This window comes from Paroedura picta, chromosome 3 (genome assembly GCF_049243985.1).
Source record: "Paroedura picta isolate Pp20150507F chromosome 3, Ppicta_v3.0, whole genome shotgun sequence".
Lineage (NCBI taxonomy): Eukaryota > Metazoa > Chordata > Lepidosauria > Squamata > Gekkonidae > Paroedura > Paroedura picta.
This window is the reverse complement of record NC_135371.1, coordinates 1,017,501-1,036,229: the sequence shown is the minus strand read 5'-3', so window position 1 is coordinate 1,036,229 and position 18,729 is coordinate 1,017,501. Positions and strand designations below refer to the sequence as shown.

Genomic DNA, 18,729 nt, shown 5'->3' with positions numbered 1-18,729 from the left:
GTGGCCCCTGGGGGGGGGGGAGTCCAGCCGCTGCCTGCCCCAGTGCGGGGCCCCCTGGCGCTGCTCTGCCCCCTCCTATTCCCCCCTGCGCGGCTGGGATGGAGACACGGGCGGGGGGGGGCGGGGGGGCATCACCCAGCTCTACCTGCTGGTGGGCGGCCGACAGGACACCCCCCCTGCTCTGCTGGCCAGGGTCCGGGGGCTGTGCCAGGCTGGCCCGGCAGAGGCTGGAGAGAGAGGGGGGGTGGGCTGGACGCCCCTTTGGAGCCTCCCCTCCCCTCCCCTTTCAGGGTTAGCAGGAACCAGGGGAGGTTCCCCCCCCCTGGACCGGCAAGAGGCCAGGAGCCAGCCTGAATGGCCTGTATCCGCCAGGAGTGACAGGGGCACATCAGTGATGTCCCTCCCTGTCCGTCAAGGAGGGAAGGATGCGATGGCAGAAGAGCAGAGGAGAAAGGAGCGCAGGTGAGTCAGTCTTAGTTGCCAGGCACAGAATCTGGGTCTTTCATGGAATCACAGAGTTGGAAGGAACCTCCAGGGTCATCGAGTCCAACCCCCTGCACTAGGCAAGACACTCACAACTACCTGCCTACCTACAGTGGCCCCAATTCCATGCCCAAATGATACCCTCCCTTCCAAAAATCTCCAGAATCCAGCCTGGCCTGGAGGGAATTCATCTGCCATCCCTTATTGGCGATCAGCAATTCCCTGGGTCTGCAAGGAAGGGCCACAAGACACAAACACTGGCACATCCCCTCCTGCCCACCCACTCACCATCTGCCTAAGCTCATAAGATCAGCATTTCTGTCAGATGACTCTCTAGCCTCTGCTTAAAATTTTCCAAAGATGGAGAACCCACCACCTCTTGAGGAAGCCTGCACTATCAGGAACATCTTCCAGATGTTTAGCCAAAAATTCTTTTGAATTAATTTCAATGCATTAGTTATGGTCCAGCCGTCTGGGGCAACAGAGAACAACTCTGCTCCATCCTCCACATGGCAGCTTTTTACTTGACTTGTCCGTAGCACGTGTGAAAAGGATCTAGGGGTCTTAGTAGACCACATATTGAACATGACTCAGCCATGTGACTCAGTAGCTAAAAGGCAAATGGGAGGTGATGGTACTGCTTTACTCTGCTGTGGTTCAGCCTCACTTGGAGTCCTGTGTTCAGTTTTGGGCTCCCCAGTTGAAGAGGGATGTAGACAAACTGGAGCATGTCCAGAGGAGGGCAACAAAGAGGGTGAGGGGTTTGGAGACCAAGATGTAGGAGGAAGGGTTGGGGGAGCTTGGTCTGTTTAGCCTAGAGAGGAGACGACTGAGAGGGGATCTGAGAACCATCTTCAAGTATTTGAAAGGCTGCCATGTAGAGGATGGAGCAGAGCTGTTCTCTCTTGCCCTGGAGGGCTGGACCAGAACCAATGGGATGAAATTAATTCAAAAGAAATTCCGTCTAAACACCCGGAAGAAGTTCCTGACAGTTAGAGCGGTTTCTCAGTGGAACAGGCTTCCTCGGGAGGTGGTGGGTTCTCCATCTTTGGAGATTTTGAAACAGAGGCTGGAGAGCCATCTGACGGAGAGGCTGATTCTGGGAAGGCTCAAGGGGGTGGCAGGTGACAGTGGGTGAGCGAGAGGGTTGGGAGTGTCCTGCACAGTGCAGGAGGTTGGACTAGGTGAGCCACCTCTATGATTCTATGAACATGGTTATCAGATCCCCTCTCAGTCATCCTCTCTCCAGGCTAAACAGACCAAGCTCCCCCAACCCTTCCTCATACATCTTGGACTTAATTTTTAACATGTTAATGAAATAAAGCATATGCCAATATATTTTTTAACATATAAACAGCCTCGAGCCCTATGGGAGAGAGGTGGCTTAAAAAATTGCATATGATGATCTATCTTCTTGCCCTGTTGGTAGAGTCTAAACATGCAAAGGTTCACAGCACCAGCTGCTTAAAGAATAAATACTTTAATTGCAAACAACTTTGTAATGAGAGAGAGGAGAGAGACAGAAAGCCCAGAGGCTCAACTTTCTCAACTCTAAAGAATCCGTTGTTTGTGTCACTCTTGATTCGGATGTGGGTGTTATGAGCTTCCAGGATGATACTTGGCAGAATCCTGTGAGATTTGGAGGTAAGGAGGAGGAGTCCCCATTAGAGAAAATCACCTTGTCAGTATTTTGCTTGTGATGGCGTGGCATCGTGCGCAGGTGCATGGCTGGAGAAAACATGTTTTCAAGACCTCCCCAAGGGGACTGTGCACCCTGGCGTGGGCCTGGGAGACAGCAACGCCCTCGGACTGAACTCTGCGGAAGGAAGAACTTCTGAAATGCAAAAATCCAGACATTCTACTAGGACATTTAGGACTGACCACAACAAGAAGGATGAAGTCTCAGGAAGCCGAATGGGAGCAGATGAGATCTGTTTGCCGCTGATGTGGCCCCCACACCCCTCTCTTCCCCATTTGTGCAACCGATTTGCAAAACAATCTAATCACCAGATCCAAGGGGACTTTTTAAAATCATGACAGCTCATGCATGCTCCACTGATGAGCTGTTACAAGTACAACACACCCCCCACCCCGCAAATGTTTATTCAAGGGTCACTCTCTGGTGCTTACTGAGGTCCCAGTCTGAAATAGCACATCGTTGTGAGGCACAGACAGATTCCCACAAATAAACAGGCAGGAAATTCGACAATTTAAGTCTTCATTGAAAAATATAGAAAAAAGAAACAGGGAGAGACACACGGACAACAGATCACACGTGTGTGCACTTACATGCAAATGCCAAAATATAACCAGTAGCCTACCGAATATAGAATCCTAGAATCCTAGAGCTGGAAGGGACCTCCTGGGTCATCTAGTCCAACCCCCTGCACTATGCAGGACACTCCCAGCCCTCTCGCTCCTCCACTGTCACCTGCCACCCCCTTGAATATAATGAACAAATCGCTTAAAGAAGGCAATAAAACGGATCAACTGGTTATATGACACACATGCCATACAAATAAATGAAGGTCACATGATACAGGCTGCTTTCTTAGATGACCCTGTAGCACAGTGGTCCCCAACCTGCGGGCCGCGGCCCGGTGTTGGGCCGCGGCTCCCTCTCCCCGCCCCCCCGCAGTAAAAAACTTCCCAGGCCACAAACTTGCGGCCCGGGAAGCTTCTTACTGCGGGAGGGCAGGAAGAGGGAATCAGGGCCGCACCGTGCACTGCGAATGCGCACATGCACCATGCGCTCCCGAAATTGCGCATGCATGGCACTTTTGCGCATGCGTGAAAGTTCCGTGCATGGCGCATGCGCAGCCCGGCCGTGCATGCACGATGCACGGGCACGGCCTGCGCATGCACGATGCACAGGCGGGGCAGTTGCCCTGCCGGTCCCCAGCCTCAGAAAGGTTGGGGACCACTGCTGTAGCATATAGTAATGGCTACTCCAAACATTTTTTAAAATTCCACAAATATATTCTCCCCATACTGTCTTGCTTTCTTACACTCCCATCACACGTGAAAAAAGTCACCCCTCTCCTGTTTACATTTCCAACATTTGTCGCATTTAATAAATATTCTCTATAATAGAATAGCAAGGGGTGAAGCGCATATCAAACTTCCATAACCTTTCCCAAGTGTCCAAACTCACAGAGTTGCCAAAATCCATAGCCCAAGAAATCAGGACTTCTTTGACGTTTTCATCTTCCATATTCCATTCTAACAGCTGCTGGTAGATTTTTGAAGTTTCTTTACCCTCCTGTTCTAATATTCTTTTCTCCATAAATTACCCTCCTTTACAGGCATTCAACTGAACACCTTCTGTTGTTGTAACCTCTCAGTATGTTAAGTCAGACCCTAGGAGAGCTTTGTTACCATAGCTAGTTCTTTGCCTACATCAGCCTTTTTCAAACTTTTGACCACAGAGTAGCCCCTGAAATATCCCTCAGGCTTTGAATAACCCCAGAAGAGATGTCAGATGGCCACACCTCCCTACCACGCCCCCAGAAGTCACCTTCTTCTGTTTACAGTGTGCATGGCATCCCTCATAAAATAAAACGCTTGTTAAATAAGAAGTTACTTTCGTTTTGTGGGTGTTCAGTGCCTTGCCTGAGCAAAGCAAGGAAGCAGTCATCTCCACTGTTTTGTAACAGCAAACATCTTTATTTCAGTGACTTTACAAAACTGTTAAGCAACAAATAAAAGCAAGCAAGCCAACACAAACGGTATCGCTTCTTCTGGACAGAAGAGGGCTGGACAGAAGTGCCAGGAGACGGCAAAAAGAGCTGCGATTGTGGCATCCACCGCCTAAGAGGACCTCAAGAGGACCATTTCTCCTCCACCACTCCCAGAGACCTGCCTCCGTCTACACAGAACCTCCCTCCCCCTCAAAGCAGCGCAGCCTTGCAGGGTTTCTGGCTTGGCCCAGGAATCTCTCTGTCCTTCCACCCTGTTCTTCTGGCTGCTGATGCAGCAGCAAAATAATCCCCCGCTCATCGGAAAAGGATCTTTAATGATTGAATGACTCCTATAAATTCGGATTTAAGTGTCTGAGTGTGTTTCCGGAAGTGTCAATACCAATTCCCAACAGCAGGACCTTCAACCACCTGCGGGCGGGCGGGCGGGCGAGGTGGAATCGTGTCTCAGAATCTGGCAAAGTACACACCGTTTTTAACAGGAACAACCAGAATATCACAAAGTATTAATATCATCTACTCTCATTTTCAAGCATAGGGGAACAATGCCTCAGAGATCCCAGGCTATGTGCGTGCTGACTCACAGAACCATGTTCTAGTAATCCTGATGATGTTCACGGATCTTTGCTTATGAATGAAGACAGGCCCTCCTGTATGTTTTGCCTCTTCGGCTCCCTAGTTTTGGTGTCTCCACACCCGTTTTGATCTAATCTACACTGGGAATTGCTTGTTGGTCTCAATGGGGGGCGTTCCGCTGTGACTTGCACACAATTCAGTGGACAACACAGTCACAGTCAAATTACACATTTGATCTGGATGGCACACGTGCTCCGTATACTCGTTACTATAACTAAGACATCTAGACTAACGTCTGTCAGTACAAATCGAGGGGTCTCTCACAGGAACTCTTCTACCTTGAGGTAGGGATTCAGTTTTCCAGACAGAGGACGGAGGAAGAATACCTAAGCGTATATATGCCTGACAGGGATGATGTCCAACCAAAACAGTCAACAGATGTTCTAACAAAATATCCCACCCTGTGGAATATACATTTCTCCTTCTTGCCAATCACGTTCTACAAGAAGTGTGCCAACGTGGACATCCTCTCCACACTCCTGTTTGCTTCTTCTTTGTAGCATTTGGGAGGCTGCCCTTGTGCCACAAGAAGACTTCAAGCTTAACTTGCATCAGTTTGAAAGCATCAAATGCTATAAAAGGGCAAAAGCCAACAAATTCAAACCTAGAATTTATATGGCTTCTACAACTGTATGTAGGCAAGGAACTGTGGAGAGCCATTTAATGAACCTTCCCCCCAACATTCACACTTTGAGGCAAATAAGGTTCAAGTTCCACTAGAAGTTCTTTCCCTGCTCTTAAGACTTCAGAACATTTTGCTCCAGTGGGCAGCCTCCAAGGGTAAGATAAGGCTTCCTTCCTTCTTCTTTGCAGGGAAGAACAGGGAGGGCTCCTTCTGAACTCTTCCCACCCCACAAGCGTCTGTCCTGCTTCTCATGCGACGAAGGCCTGTAGTCACCCAGAAGCCCTTTCCACACTCCGGGCACTGCCAGAGCACTGATACGGTCACTCCCCTTGCACGGGTTCTCTGCTGTGGCACGGAGGAGGCACTCTCGACGCCCTTGAGCATCAGGACCGTTTCTCCTTGGTGTGCACTTTCTGATGGGAAGCACACCTGGACCTCTCAATGAAGCCCTTTCCACACACCAGGCAGGTGTACGGCTTCAGTCCCGAGTGCAGCTTTTTGTGTCGAGCCAGGTGTGAGCACTGGCTGAAGGTCTTCTCACACACGGAGCATTTGTACGGCTTCTCCGCCGTGTGGACTCTTTGGTGGGAAGTGAAGCTCGACCCAAGTCGGAAGCTCTTCCCGCACTCCGAGCACTGAAAGGGTTTCTCCCCGGTGTGGATTCTTTGGTGGCCAATCAGACTCCCCTTCTGGCTGAAGCTCCTCCCACATTCCCGGCATTCGTAGGGCTTCTCCCCTGTGTGCAGCCTCTGGTGGTTGACGAGGTTTCCCTTGTGATTGAAGCTCTTTCCACAGTCTGAGCAAACGAATGGCTTCTCCCTCGTGTGGATCCTCTGGTGGCAGGTGAGGCTGGTATTCTGAGTGAAGCATTTCCCGCACTCCAAGCACTGGTAGGGCTTCTCCCCAGTATGGACCCGCTGGTGGGAAGCGAGGTTTGAGTACTCGCGGAAGCTCCTCCCGCACTCCGAGCACTGGTAGGGCTTCTCCCCGGTGTGGATCCTTTCGTGGCAAGCGAGGCCCGAGTTATGGCTGAAGCTCTTCCCGCACAGGGAGCACTCGTACGGTTTCTCCCCAGTGTGGGTCCTCTGGTGCACCGTCAGGTGGGAGCTGCGGCTGAAGCTTTTCCCACACTCTGTGCACTTATACGGCTTCAGCCCGACGTGGAGTTTTCGGTGTCGAGAGAGGTAGCTGCTCTGAGCAAAGCTCTTCCCACAGTCGGCGCACTGGTAGGGCTTCTCCCCGGTGTGGATCCGCTGATGGGAAGCGCAGCTAGAGCTGCGGCTGAAGCTCTTCCCGCACACCGCGCACGGGTACGGCTTCAGCCCGACGTGCAGCTTGTGGTGCTGGGCGAGGTGGGAACTCCGCCAGAAGCCTTCTCCGCATGCCGAGCAGACGTACGGCTTCAGCCCGACGTGCAGCAGCTTCTCGTGTCTCGAAAGGTGGGACCTCCGGCCAAAGCTCTTCCCGCACGCCGAGCATTTGTACGGCTTCAGCCCGACGTGCAGCTTCTGATGCCTCAAGAGGTGTGAGGTCTGGCCGAAGCGTCTCCCGCACTCTGTGCACTGGTAGGGCTTTGCCACCGTGTGGGTTCTCTGATGGCTCCTGAGGCCGACGCTGTGGCCAAAGCTCTTCCCGCACTCTGAGCACTTGTACGTTTTGGCCCCTCTGTGGGGCGGGCCCAGGTGCCTCCGGGGCACCCTCTGCCGATGGACGAGCTGGTTGGTCTTCCGGAAGCCCCTTCTGGCTCCGGAGCATCCCTGCAGCCTCGCCCCCGAGGGCACCGGGCGACAGAAAGCAAGCCCAGGGTGTTGCCGGAAGCTTCCTCCATGGTCCGGCCACTTCTTCACACCGTAGTAGAGGTTTTGATAGGTGCTCAGGTGTGCGATGGCAGGTAAGAGAGCCGCACACTGAGGGAGCTCTTCTTCGGTCAACATTTGTGGGAAATGGATGCTTTCGGACGCCAGGGACTCTTCCCTCCAGGTCTGGCTGACTCCGGTCTCCCTTCTCTGCTTTCCCCTCCTGCTCCTGACCTCCTGCCCTGTACAAAGGAAGCCAGAAATCCTGAGAAGGAGGAAGTGATGTCGGCACTGAACTGAGCTGTCTCCAGTCAAGGAGAAAAGAACGAAAAGAATCTTAACAGGGGAGAGGAAACTGAGGCATGACCCCCCCATGAACACACACAGTTGTCGTATACTGAATGGAGTCAGGACTGTCTACTCTGAGCAGGAGGGGTCTCCAGAGCCTCGGGCCCCAGTCCTTCCCATCTCCTACGCCCTGATCCTTAACTGGGGAGGGCAGGGGCGGAACCACAGCCCCCAAAGCACAGATTAAAGGTTGTCTTTTCAACAAGGGAGGGCAGCCTGCTTCAGGAGCTAAACAAAGATCCGCTTGACCCTTGCTGGAGGCAACCACCGCATAAGAAAGGCCTTTTTTGCCTTGGCCTAGCAAAAATACGGTGTACTAAGACTTGGGAGAAGCAAATCTCTACTAATGATTAATAAATAATCCCCATTTAGCTTAGAAATCTGGCAGTCCCTGGCGATCGCAGAGCATTCCTGCTCGCACACCTAAACGCTGCCCCTCCGGCAGTCTTACAGGGGAGATGGTCTCACTTGCCTTACTCAGATGGGCTTTGCCCATGGGATTTGGGAAAGGTTGATGCCCTGTCTCATGTGATACTGGAATGCCCCTGCTATAGTCCCACGACTGGCCGATTGCCCCTATTCTAAATAACTTACTTTCCACAATGCTCAATTGCACCTGCTCAAATAGCCCCCCCCCCCATTCCTATGAAACAGGCCACGGGGGCCATTTTAAGCCACCCCCGAACTGGCAGTCTTGTTGCTTCCCTGTCTCCTTGCTCCTCCCTGGCCCAAGAGTAGCACTGCAGGGAAGGGAGCTCGGCCTTATCCCCCCCCCCCCCAGGCTCACAGGAGATGTCCCTCCCAGGCAGTGCCGCTAGGCCCAGGCCCACTTGGCCTCCAGCGGATTTGCTGCCTCGGGTGCCGACCCACCAGAGAGAGCCACTAAATGGTTACCTGACATTCGCTCTCCTTCTTCCACTCCCTGGGAAAATGGATCCTGCCCTTCTTCCAGCCACGAGGCGAGGTCAGATTCGAGAATCAGAAGTTCCACTTAAAAAACATACCAACAAAGGAAAAGTCAGCGATCTATCTTCTCCAGCATGGGGTTTGATACAGTGGCTAGTCAACTGCCTTGGAGGGCAACCCCTTCCCCAAATTAATAAAAAAACATAGCCAAGACTTTCGTCAATGTCAATGCTGCCTTCTAAGCGGAGCCCTGATGGACTGGACCAGGGGCCCATCTAGTAAATCCTGTCACACGCAGAGGCCAGCAAACTCCTCTGGACAGCAAACAGCAGGGCAGAGAGGCTGAGGGCTTAATCACGATCACTATAAGCACAATGAAGCTCCAGTTGACAACTCAGTCCCTACCTAAGTGGCCCTCCATGGGGATGTGCTGCCAATAGAGAAAGCACACTGCCCCCAAAAGGGCCAACCAGTTCAATCCAGCCCCAAGGTTCCCCCAAAGAGAGGAGAGAACCGTACCGAGGGAGGCCAGGTTCCTGCAGTTCTCCATCATGACTTCCGTATGCAAAGCCCTCTGGCCTGGATCCAGCAGAGCCCACTCCCCTGGGGTGAAGTGGACAGACACGTCCTCCAACGTCACCAGGCCCTGCAGGAGAAAAAGGAACATTATGCCCCCTTGGGAATCCGGGAAGACCTCAGAAACACAGAGCTGCAAAGCACCCCCAAGGGTCACCTAGTCCACCCCCTGCACAATTCAGGAAACCCTCCCCCTCTGCCATTCTCCCCGTGGCCCTGACTCCATGCCCCGAGGAAGATAAAGCCTCCAGTTTCCCTGGCCAATCCGGCCTGGAGGAAAATTCCTTCCTGGGACCAAAGTGGTGATTGGCATCACCCTGGGCAGGTAAGGAACGGCCATTCATTTCATGAAATGCCTCTAAGTCCTTGTGTTGTGTGAACGGGAGAAAAGGACTTCTTTCTCTGCCTTCTCTCTCCCGGACATAATTTTGTAAGCCTCTATCTTGTCCCCCCTCAGTTGCCATTCCTCCAAGCTACTCTCTTCAACCATCCTTCATAGGGAAGGTCTTCCACCCCCTCAATAATTTTTGTCCCCCTTTTCCAATGCTACAAGATCTTTTAGAGGTGCAGTGACCAAAACTGTGCATCGTATTCCGAGTGGGGCTGCACAACGATTTATCTAGATCTTTCTCACATGTGCTGCAGCCAAGACAAATATCCCCCATCTTGTAATTATGCATTTCCCTTCATCCCCTACCTAAGAGCAGAACTTCACATCTATCTCTTTCAAAATTCATTGTTGCATTTTAGTGTTCCAGCCTGTCAAGATCATTCTGCCTCTGGGTCTCAGCTAACTGCTGTCATCAGTGGGCCATAGATTTGCTCCTATGGAGGGACTTTTATTGAACCCACGGAGTTCCCCAAGCAGGTCAATCTGAAGTGAAAACAAACAAATCCAGACTGCTCCTTATCTCTGGAATCTGTTAGCCACTTTCATGATGCTGCACGTTACTTTCCTCTCACTCTTTGCCTCCAAGCATGAACGGATGACTTCCATTCCACGACTCCGTGTCCGAGGAAGTGTGCTTGAGCATGAAGCTTCATCCCTTGAATTCAACTTGGCTGGTCTTAAAGATGCCTCTGGATGCAAATTTTGCTCTGCTGCTCCAGACCAGCATGGTGACCCACCTGAATCTGTCTTCGCCACTGTATTGCCACCCCTCCCAATTTAGGAGAACTGTCTGGAATTCCTTGTACAGGATGAAAGCTGCACCAGGCAGCACCCAGAGCCTTCCCAGCAGCCGCGTTTGATGGAAGCCAGGACCAAGGCAAAAAAAATGTTCAGGCCTTACAATATGTGCAAGGGGGCAGAGTCCTCCAGGATGCCCACCCCCCACCCCACCCCTCTCGGCTTTCGCCTACCTTGTTCTGCTGCTCAATCATCCCCTCCGGAGGCCCAGGACGAATGGGGTGGATCCTTCGGTCCTCTGAGCAAAACATGAACGACAGGAAGAGGGTTTGTCCTCTTTGCTGCCTGGCACTATTTAAGATGTGGGGCAGCACAGAGTCCGCCATTCACATCAGTCCACACAACGCCTAAAAGAGGATATCAGCTTAACAGTTAACAGATAATACCAGCCAAGACCCAAGAGAGATGCAAAAGGAATAGCTAAACCCAGGTCTTCCTCTCAACAGGCAGGTAGAACAGGGCAGCCTCTGACAATTTCCTAAATAAGGCAAGAACAACAAGAGCTTTCACTATTCCAAGGAGTCCCAAAGTAGATTACAAACCTTTTTCCCTTCCTCTCCCCACAACAGACACCCTGTGAGGGAAGTGGGGCTGAGAGAGCTCTAAGAGAACTGCTCTACAATAGCCCTAAGAGAACAGTGACTAGCCCTAGGTCACCCGGTGGGCTACATGTGGAGGACTGGGGAATCCAACCCGGTTCTCCAAACTAGTCCACCGCTCTTTTTCCACCATACCTTCCTTTCTCAACCTTTTTATGGTTGAGAACTCCCTGAAATATTCTTAAGGCTTTGAGGAACCCAGAAGTGATAGGATGATGCAGAATATGGTTGGGAAGCAGAGCTGGGGCCATGTTCACTCGGGGCCCCTCCCTTCCCACCCCCTCCAGGCCCATCAGTGGCCGTTGGGAGGGGGGGCAGGTTGACATTATCATATATGTGGTCATATCACCTGATAAGTCTTTGGCAAGTTAAAAAAATGAATTAACTCCCACCCAGTTGGAGAAACCCTTCCAGGGCCATCAAGAAACCCTGATTGAGAAAGCCCACACTACACCATGCCGGCTCTCCATCTAAGAGACAAAAGGGCTCCAAGCGTTGGGGCAATGAGCAGAAAGGCCCGGCTCCCAGGGCGGGAGAACATGGTGGCATCCTTCAAAGATGCCACCCAAATAGGGCCCCTGTGAGACAAACCTTTCAAGAGGGGGACTGAATCCTAAATCGCCTGGGAGGTCCGAAAAGGGCTTCCTCCCAGGTGTCCCTCCTTGTTCATGCCTTTGCTGTGCTCTTGCTTTGGAAACCCATCCTAAGGAGATGAGCTGGCTCCAGTCTTGCACAGCACCCGTTCCCAGGGGAAAAACAGTTTGCTGAACAACACGAGATGTCCAGCTCCTCCATCTTCCGGAGTCTGTTGTGGGGAGGCTCTAAAGGCTACTGGCCAGCTCTGCATGGAGAAGACGCCAGATCCGGCCCCTAGCAGATCCGGCCCCTCTGGAGCCATCAGGAGGGAGGGAGGGAGGGAGGGAGGGAGCTGAAAGGTGCTCCGCTGATCTTTACCAGTTAAGGTGGCCTCTTGGTCTCCTGCCCACGTGATCGCTCGGACCAGCACCCTCTGGACGGTGTCCGCCACAACCTCCACTGCCCCCGTGGCGCCTTCTGTGAAGAGCCCTGGCACCTGAAAGAGCAGAGAGCCCCCGCCCCCCCCCCGCCCCCAGTCAGTGGGGAGGAGAAGATAAGGAAAGGATTTGGGCCCCTGAACCCTGAAGCTCCTCAGTCGTCAACAGCAATACAAGAGGCACAACCCACAGCGGAAAAACTGTTTTTTAAAAAAAGCACTACAAATGTATGTTATGGTACAAATAATATAATCAAGTTGGATGGCAAAACTGGCAGACGACACCATAAGAACACCAGGGAGGATTTGTTGGATCCGGCCGATGGTCCTTCTGGCCCCACACTTCACATCGGACGAGCCCCATCAGAAGGCCCCCCAGCTCCAGAAGCCCTCCCAATGTGGGCCCCAAGCAGCAAGAAGACATCAGAACATGTTGGATCAGGTCTATGGCCCATCCAACCTCACACTGTGTGCCACACAGTGGCCAAATCCCAGGTGCCCCCAAGAGGTCCACTACCAGGGCCAGAACTCCAGAAGCCCTCCCACCCAGAAGCACCCAGAAGACAGAGCCCCCCTGCCCCATATACAATATTCCGTCTGGAACTCTCTGTGCTTCTGTCTCCAGCTCAAATTGGCTCAAGTCTTTCAACGGCCCTCCCAAAATGGGCAGCCCTAGAGCGGGCGAGCACCGCCCATCTCCCGCAGTGAGGCCAGAAGGCCAAAACACCTTCCCTGCCACCCTCCAGCAATCCTTTTGCCCCTTGGCCATCTAGGGCCCCTACTACCTCCGGGGCCTTTGCTTCTAGTGGACTGGAAAGAATTTTTCTTCTTGGGCACGGGGGGGGGGGGGATTTAGTCGGGGATTCGATCCTGCGGCAGCCATTTTGTACTTGGCCCCACCTCCATTTTGTGGTTGCACCTCCCACCCTGCGTCAGAATGCCACCCCGGATCTGCAGCATCCCCTTTCAGCCCGTCTCTTCTGCCTGGCGGAAATGTTCTCACCCGCTCTTCCTGCTTCACGCTCCCTCTCTGGCTCAGGAGGAAGCCCTCGGCCAGGGCCACCCCCTGGGAGCTGGTCTCCGGCCCGCATTCCCGGACCCAGCTCTCCATCTCCGGGGGCAGGAGGGCCAGGAACTGCTCCAGGACCACCCGGTCCAGGATCTGCTTCTTGGTGTGTCTTTCCGGCTTCAGCCATCGCTGGCAAAGACGGTGGACTGAAGCCCCTGAGAGCTCCTCAGCATCCTGGTCACGGAAGGGCACGGAGCGCTGACAGAGTCCCTCAGAAGCTGGGGCTTCCTCATCTTCGACGTTCGGCAGATTCCTTCCCCAGACTTCCTCCTCCTTCCCGGCCTGGACGGCACACGTGTCTCTCGATTCGTCCGGCCTGGCTGAATCCGGCTTTTCCATCTTGGAACCCGGATCAGTGCAGCCTTCCGACAAGCCGGCGGGAGTCCCCTCTTCCTTCCGCCCGGCTTTCCTCTTCCGCCAAGGACATCTCACCCTGGCAGGATTCGAAGTCCTGTCAAGCAAACACACAGGGGACAAAATAGCATATTCTGGCACCAGAAAGGATCAATATAACCAAGGTGTTTGTGGCGCCAGCTTGAGGTCGTGGTCAGGAGCAGCGGCCTCGAATCTGGACCGCAGGGCTTGATTCCTCACTCCTCCACATGCAGTCAGCTGGGGGGAAGAACAGTTCTGTCCGAGCTCTCTTAGCCCCACCTATCTCACAGGGTCACAGTTGTTGGAAGATTGTAAGCTGCTTTGAGACTCCTCCAAGTATAGGGATGCCACCCTCCGGGGGGGGGGGGGCCTGGGGATCCCCAGAATGGCAGCTCCCTGGAGGAAGGGGCTGCTTGGGAGGGGGGCCCTGTGGCCTCGTGCCCCACGGAGGTCCAGGGGAGCTTTGATTGATGGGTGTCCCCGTAGCATTCCCCTCCTGCCCCAAATCCAGCCCCTGCCCGGCTCCACCCCGAGCTGGCCTCCCTCCCTCGGCCGCCCTCGCCAGGGTCTGCCCCCCCATCTCCAGGAGTGCCTCCCCCCGGGAGCTGGCAACCCTGCCCCCCGCGGCTCCCTCTTGGGCTCCCTCCCTCCCGGGGGGCTCACCGGGTGCTGGGGGGGGCGGGGGGGCTGCCCCTTTCGCGGCTCTTTGTTCGGCGGGGAGGGAGGGGGGAGGGGGGGCCACGCGCGCAGCCCAGGATGCCCGGAGCAGGGAGGGGGGGAGGTCGCTGCCCACCGCCCCCCCCCGGCTACAGACGCAGCGCCCCCTCCCCCCTCCCCGCCGCGACCCCCGCACCGTCGGGAAGCGAGCCGGCGAGGAAGCGCCTGCCTAGAGAGGCCGGCCGGGAGGACCGGGGGGGGGACCCGGGAGGGGAGGGGGCGGCTTCCTGCCCCCCCCCCCGCCGTGGGAGAAGGACCCCGGGATTGCCCACGCTGCCCCCCCCCCGGGCAGAGGGCCCAGACGGGAGCGGAGGGGGAGCTGGGTGGGGGGCTGGGTGGGGGGCGCGGGATCTGCCCCGCGAGGGTGGGCCTGGGGGGCTCCTCGGAGGGCGGGGGGGGCAATGGGCTGCAGGCCGAAGGTGCCCCCCCCGGAGGGAAGCTGCCCTGTGTCCCCCCGCCGCAGTCCGCCTCGGCCCAGCCTGAAGACGGGGCGGGCGGGGATGGGGTGAGCGGGGGTCGGGGGTCTGCACGGGGCTCGGCCTCGCACTGGGGGCAAAGCGGAGCGGGGCCAGGGGGGCAGGCAGGTGCCACGGCTCACCCCACCCCGCCCCGCCCCACCCCACCCGGTGCAGGGTCTTATGGTGCGGCTCCGACGGCAGGGGCCCTAAGGGGGAAATGAATGAATGAATGAATGAATGAATGAATGAATGAATGAATGAATGAATGGAGGACTGGAGGACTGGAGGACTGGAGGCCCAGGACAGCCAGAGGAAACCCTGCAGATTAAAATGAAGAAGGCTCCTGGGGCGGGAGGTGTGGCGATGGCCCCCGGAACAAGGATCCCGGAGGAGAAATCCCCCCCCTGCCAGGGGGCTGAGGGGAACCTCCTCCTTTGAACCCCAGAATCCTTTTTCATCCCCAACCTGCAGCATCAGTTTCCTCTGAGTGATCAGTTTTCTCCAGAGACTAGAAAGTGTTTGGCTGGCGGAGAATGGGAAATATCACAACCCTGCCAGGTAGTCCCGTGCTGCCTCCGTGGTGTGGGGGTGGAGGCTAAGGAAAAGAGAGGGTAGCTGTATGCCTTAGGGGTCTCAGGGTCGGGAAATTCACCCCCCCAGAACAGCTGTTTTCTCCAGGGGAGCTGATCTCTGGGCTGGAAATCAGTTTGAATCCAAAGAGATCTCCAGGCTGTACCTGGAGGTTGGCAGGCCTAGCCATTGCCCTGATGTTGTTTTGTTCAGTTTATTACATTTCTGACCTGCCTTTGGGCGGTGTACAACAGACTGCATACACAAAAACTTTAAAATAAGCTGAAGCAGATTTGAAACCATTTAAAATAGCGGGAAAACGAAGCCAGACGGGGCCTGGGTCTCCCACGATTGAACGGTGAATAACAGTAGGTGGGAAGGGGGGGGGGGCGTTTCATATTCCACGGGGCCCAACCAAGAGCCTGGCGGAAGAGCTCTGTCTTGCAGGCCCTGCGGAACTGTGCCTGTTCCGACGGGGCCTGGGTGTGTTTTGGGAGCTCCTTCCACCCGTCAGGGGCCAGGCAGACCTCCTTGGGGCCCGGGACCACCCGCTGGCTGGTTCTAGCAGAGCTGCGCTCTTCAGGGGTAGAGAGAGAAGGGAGGTCTCTGAGATGCACAAGGCCTGGTCTGCTTCCGCCGTTCTGCCGAGGGCCAGGCAGGATTGCAAGCCTGAACTGTAACTGACCAACCCAGGGCTAGATCCCAACTGAGGGATCCAGTCAGTTTAAAGTGAAACTGACCAATAGCACACCTTGCAGGAAGAGCTATGATGGGGCTTGTGTATAAAAGTTGGGGTCCGTTGTGGGTTTCTTTGTTCAGTTCAGCTTCTGGGGTCCTAATAAAGGACTTAAATCACTTCTGGGGTCCGTGTCTCCCTGAACCCACAGATTTAACACGGACCACGAATGCCCAGAAGGAGACCGACGGAGGAATGGAGAGTGGGACAAATCTGCATTCTGGTCTGCTGTTAATAAACGCACAAAGTGGGCAGTGGAAGGTACAGAAGGGGACTTCTCCTGAGAGACATCAGTGGTGAAGATTTTGGCTTTCTGGCCTCACGTCAGGGGACAGTGCACTGCCCCATAACCCTCCTGATATGGCCAGTCCACATTTTGTACAAGGAGGGCTTCGCACGTGGCTTCCATCAAAGACTTTCCTCCAGAATCTGGGTTCCTGAGCATGCCCACTGAAGCTAGAAAACAGGCACATGGCCCTGCTCACAGCAACTGCGCATATTGAGAGGACCTGCTTCTTGCTGGACTAGCACCCCTGTGGCATCCCATAATGCTCCAAAACAAAGCACCCCACTCTTGGGGGACCCACGGGTACCTTTTGAATTGTAACAAAATGGCTGCCACAGACGCCCTAGCCACCCACGAAATGGCTGCCGTAGTAGGCGGAACCAACTTGAAGAGGCCAGGAAGTGAGGCGGGGCATGACTCCGATCAATGGAAACTCCTCCGCATTTGCCAGGAAGTCTCCTTAACAGGATGCATTTTCCATTCCTACCTGTAACCCTCACTTGCAGTAACCTTCATTTGTTTGGGGCTTGTGCCTGGCGGGAGGGGGGACCTGACAACCCTGTGAATAATGGTTTCTCCTAATTTACCTGGGTCAGGCGTCAGGCTCTCCCGTCTGTGATTTCCTGCTTCCCCAACTGCCCAGGGGACCTGCAGGCCGCGAGGTCATTCCATGGCAACCACGCCCCACTGCCCACACTGCCCCTCAGCCCCCTCGGCCCTGCGCATGGCTCCCCCCCTCTTTCCTGTGTCCCAGGAGCCTTTGTGTGGGTCTCAGGAGACAAGCGGGGTGCTGCCAGGGCAGGGGGGCTGAGCTCTCCCTCCAGCAGTGGAGTTGATTTATTAAAAGAGCAGACAAAGTGCTCCTCCCCAACTAGCAGCAGGGCCCCTTCCCAACTCCCCTGAAGTTAAAGCAACAGGGGGGCGGGGATTGGGGGGGGTAACGGGAGGGGTGAGCAAAGTGAAGTCCAAAAATGTCAGGGGAGAGGCTCCTCACCGTCTCCCCCCAAGAATGTTCAGACCAGGCAGCTTCAACCTGCTTAGGTTAGAAGTCCTCTTTATTTAGAAGTATAAAGCTAAAGGTCTCTGCGCAGGACCTGGAGAGCTACTGCCTGTTCGTAGACTCAGCCCTGACTGTTGAAGCAGCAGCTTGTGCGCAGCCGAATTTATGATGGTTAACAGCCTCGGTAAAAGCCAGTGTGGCGTTGCAGTTAAGGGCTGATAGCCAAACGGCCAAATTAGGGTTCTTTTGCCCAGCCCCACTGAATCTCACTGAGAGAAAAACCTTTTTATATTTTTGCTGCAGAAGAAATGTAGATACAGTCTGTGACTTTTCAGTCTTGAAAAGAGAGAGTTCAGGTGGGGACAGAACGGGGGTAAGACATTGACTGTTGGAATATGCAAGGTTTGTATAAGAAGAATATCCTGCAGGGGGCATCAGAGGAGATGTGCAGTTAGCATAGTTAGAATAGGAACTTCCTGATATTTTTCAAATGGTCTCCTCCTGCATCTTGATTGGCTCCTTTGGAGACTTCCTGCTCCTTTGAGCACACTCCCTCCCTGCTTGCCTCCACAGCAGACAGAACTACAGAGAAGAACAAAATGACTGCAGACAACAGTCAGACAGTTAGTTAGGTCTCTCTCTCTCTTTTCTATACCAAGTTGTTTCCCTTTGCAAAACGTTTTATTCTTTTAAGCAGCCTGGGGCTGTACTCCTCTGCAAATTTAAACTTTGCCCACCTGGACCACCTGTTCCTTAACGCGCCTCCCACTGGCCTGACCCGCCTCCTTCAGCCATTCCTCCGGCTGTGATCTGAAGGTCGTTCTTCAGTGGAAGTTCGGCCAAACTCAGGTGACCCTTCCATGCCCGAAGTCACACTTCAGAGCCTGTTGGGGAGGTGAGCGCTTGCAGAAATATTTTCTCCATCTTGGCACCTGTGTGCAAAACCCAAAGAGACAGTCCTGGACTTTGCGGACTCTTAATTATCCCAATCATGGTGATTTAGTCTTCCGCTTGCCAGAGCCCCAGGGCTTTCTCCAAAGTTCAGCTAAGAAAGCAATAACAGAAACATCGGAACCAAGAGCAAGGGGATACAAAATCCGGCCACAGGACAGAAATTTGGGAGCGTCAAAACTTCTCCCCCCCCCCCAAAAAAAAAAGCATCCAGGGGATGAAATGTGTCGGAGGGGGGATTCTGCTGGTACGAAGCTGGAGGCCGTCCCATTTCAGCCGCAGTGAACTCTGGCAGAACCTGTCAGGTAACTGCGGCTGTGATTTCCCCAATGGATCCTGCAGCCCCCCCCCCCCGTCAGATTTGAGGGCAGATTTCAGGGCGAGGGACGGACCAAGCGCTGCTCCACAATGATCCTGCAGTGGCTGATGCTGCTGCCTCTGACAGCCTGCCGGGTGGGGAGCCCCAAATGCCCCCTGACTCTGGGAATGGATGAAATGCAGCCAGTTAATTGGTTCCGGTCAGGAGACCACCTCATTGCCGGACTGGTCACCGCCATCACTGCGAGCCTCCCCCCACGAACTTTCAGGGAGCCCCCCTTTTTCAAAAAATGGTGGTATGTATCTTTGACTGGGAAGTATTCTGACTGCAAGAGGTTAGTGCACGCTCCTGAATTAGAGGTGGAAGAAAATGGACTTGGG

At 54.3% G+C, this 18,729-nt stretch overlaps 2 protein-coding genes across 5 annotated transcripts in view; one reads left to right on the top strand and one right to left on the bottom strand.

Moving 5' to 3' along the window:
• LOC143833940 (uncharacterized) overlaps nucleotides 1–16,729 on the bottom strand; it is a 30,769-nt gene extending 14,040 nt beyond the window's left edge. Inside the window, exons 1-7 of one of the 4 annotated variants that reach the window (XM_077330292.1) lie at nucleotides 16,667–16,729; nucleotides 12,872–13,388; nucleotides 11,811–11,928; nucleotides 10,431–10,495; nucleotides 9,012–9,138; nucleotides 8,481–8,576; nucleotides 4,127–7,480 (exon numbers count right to left, since the gene is read on the bottom strand). In XM_077330292.1, coding sequence (XP_077186407.1) covers nucleotides 5,826–7,480; nucleotides 8,481–8,576; nucleotides 9,012–9,138; nucleotides 10,431–10,495; nucleotides 11,811–11,928; nucleotides 12,872–13,276 — 2,466 coding nt within the window. In that variant the 5' untranslated portion in view covers nucleotides 13,277–13,388; nucleotides 16,667–16,729 and the 3' untranslated portion in view covers nucleotides 4,127–5,825. Of the gene's footprint in view, nucleotides 1–4,126; nucleotides 7,481–8,480; nucleotides 8,577–9,011; nucleotides 9,139–10,430; nucleotides 10,496–11,810; nucleotides 11,929–12,871; nucleotides 13,711–13,975; nucleotides 13,993–14,165; nucleotides 14,524–16,666 lie in introns of those variants that run through there. The other 3 variants (XM_077330294.1, XM_077330293.1, XM_077330296.1) reach the window with 3 other exon arrangements.
• Nucleotides 16,730–17,527: 798 nt separating this feature from the next.
• Nucleotides 17,528–18,729, top strand: part of LOC143833801 (vomeronasal type-2 receptor 26-like) — a 5,480-nt gene continuing 4,278 nt past the window's right edge. The window contains exon 1 of the mRNA XM_077330027.1: nucleotides 17,528–17,974. Coding sequence (XP_077186142.1) covers nucleotides 17,940–17,974 — 35 coding nt within the window. The 5' untranslated portion in view covers nucleotides 17,528–17,939. The remainder of the gene's footprint in view (nucleotides 17,975–18,729) is intronic.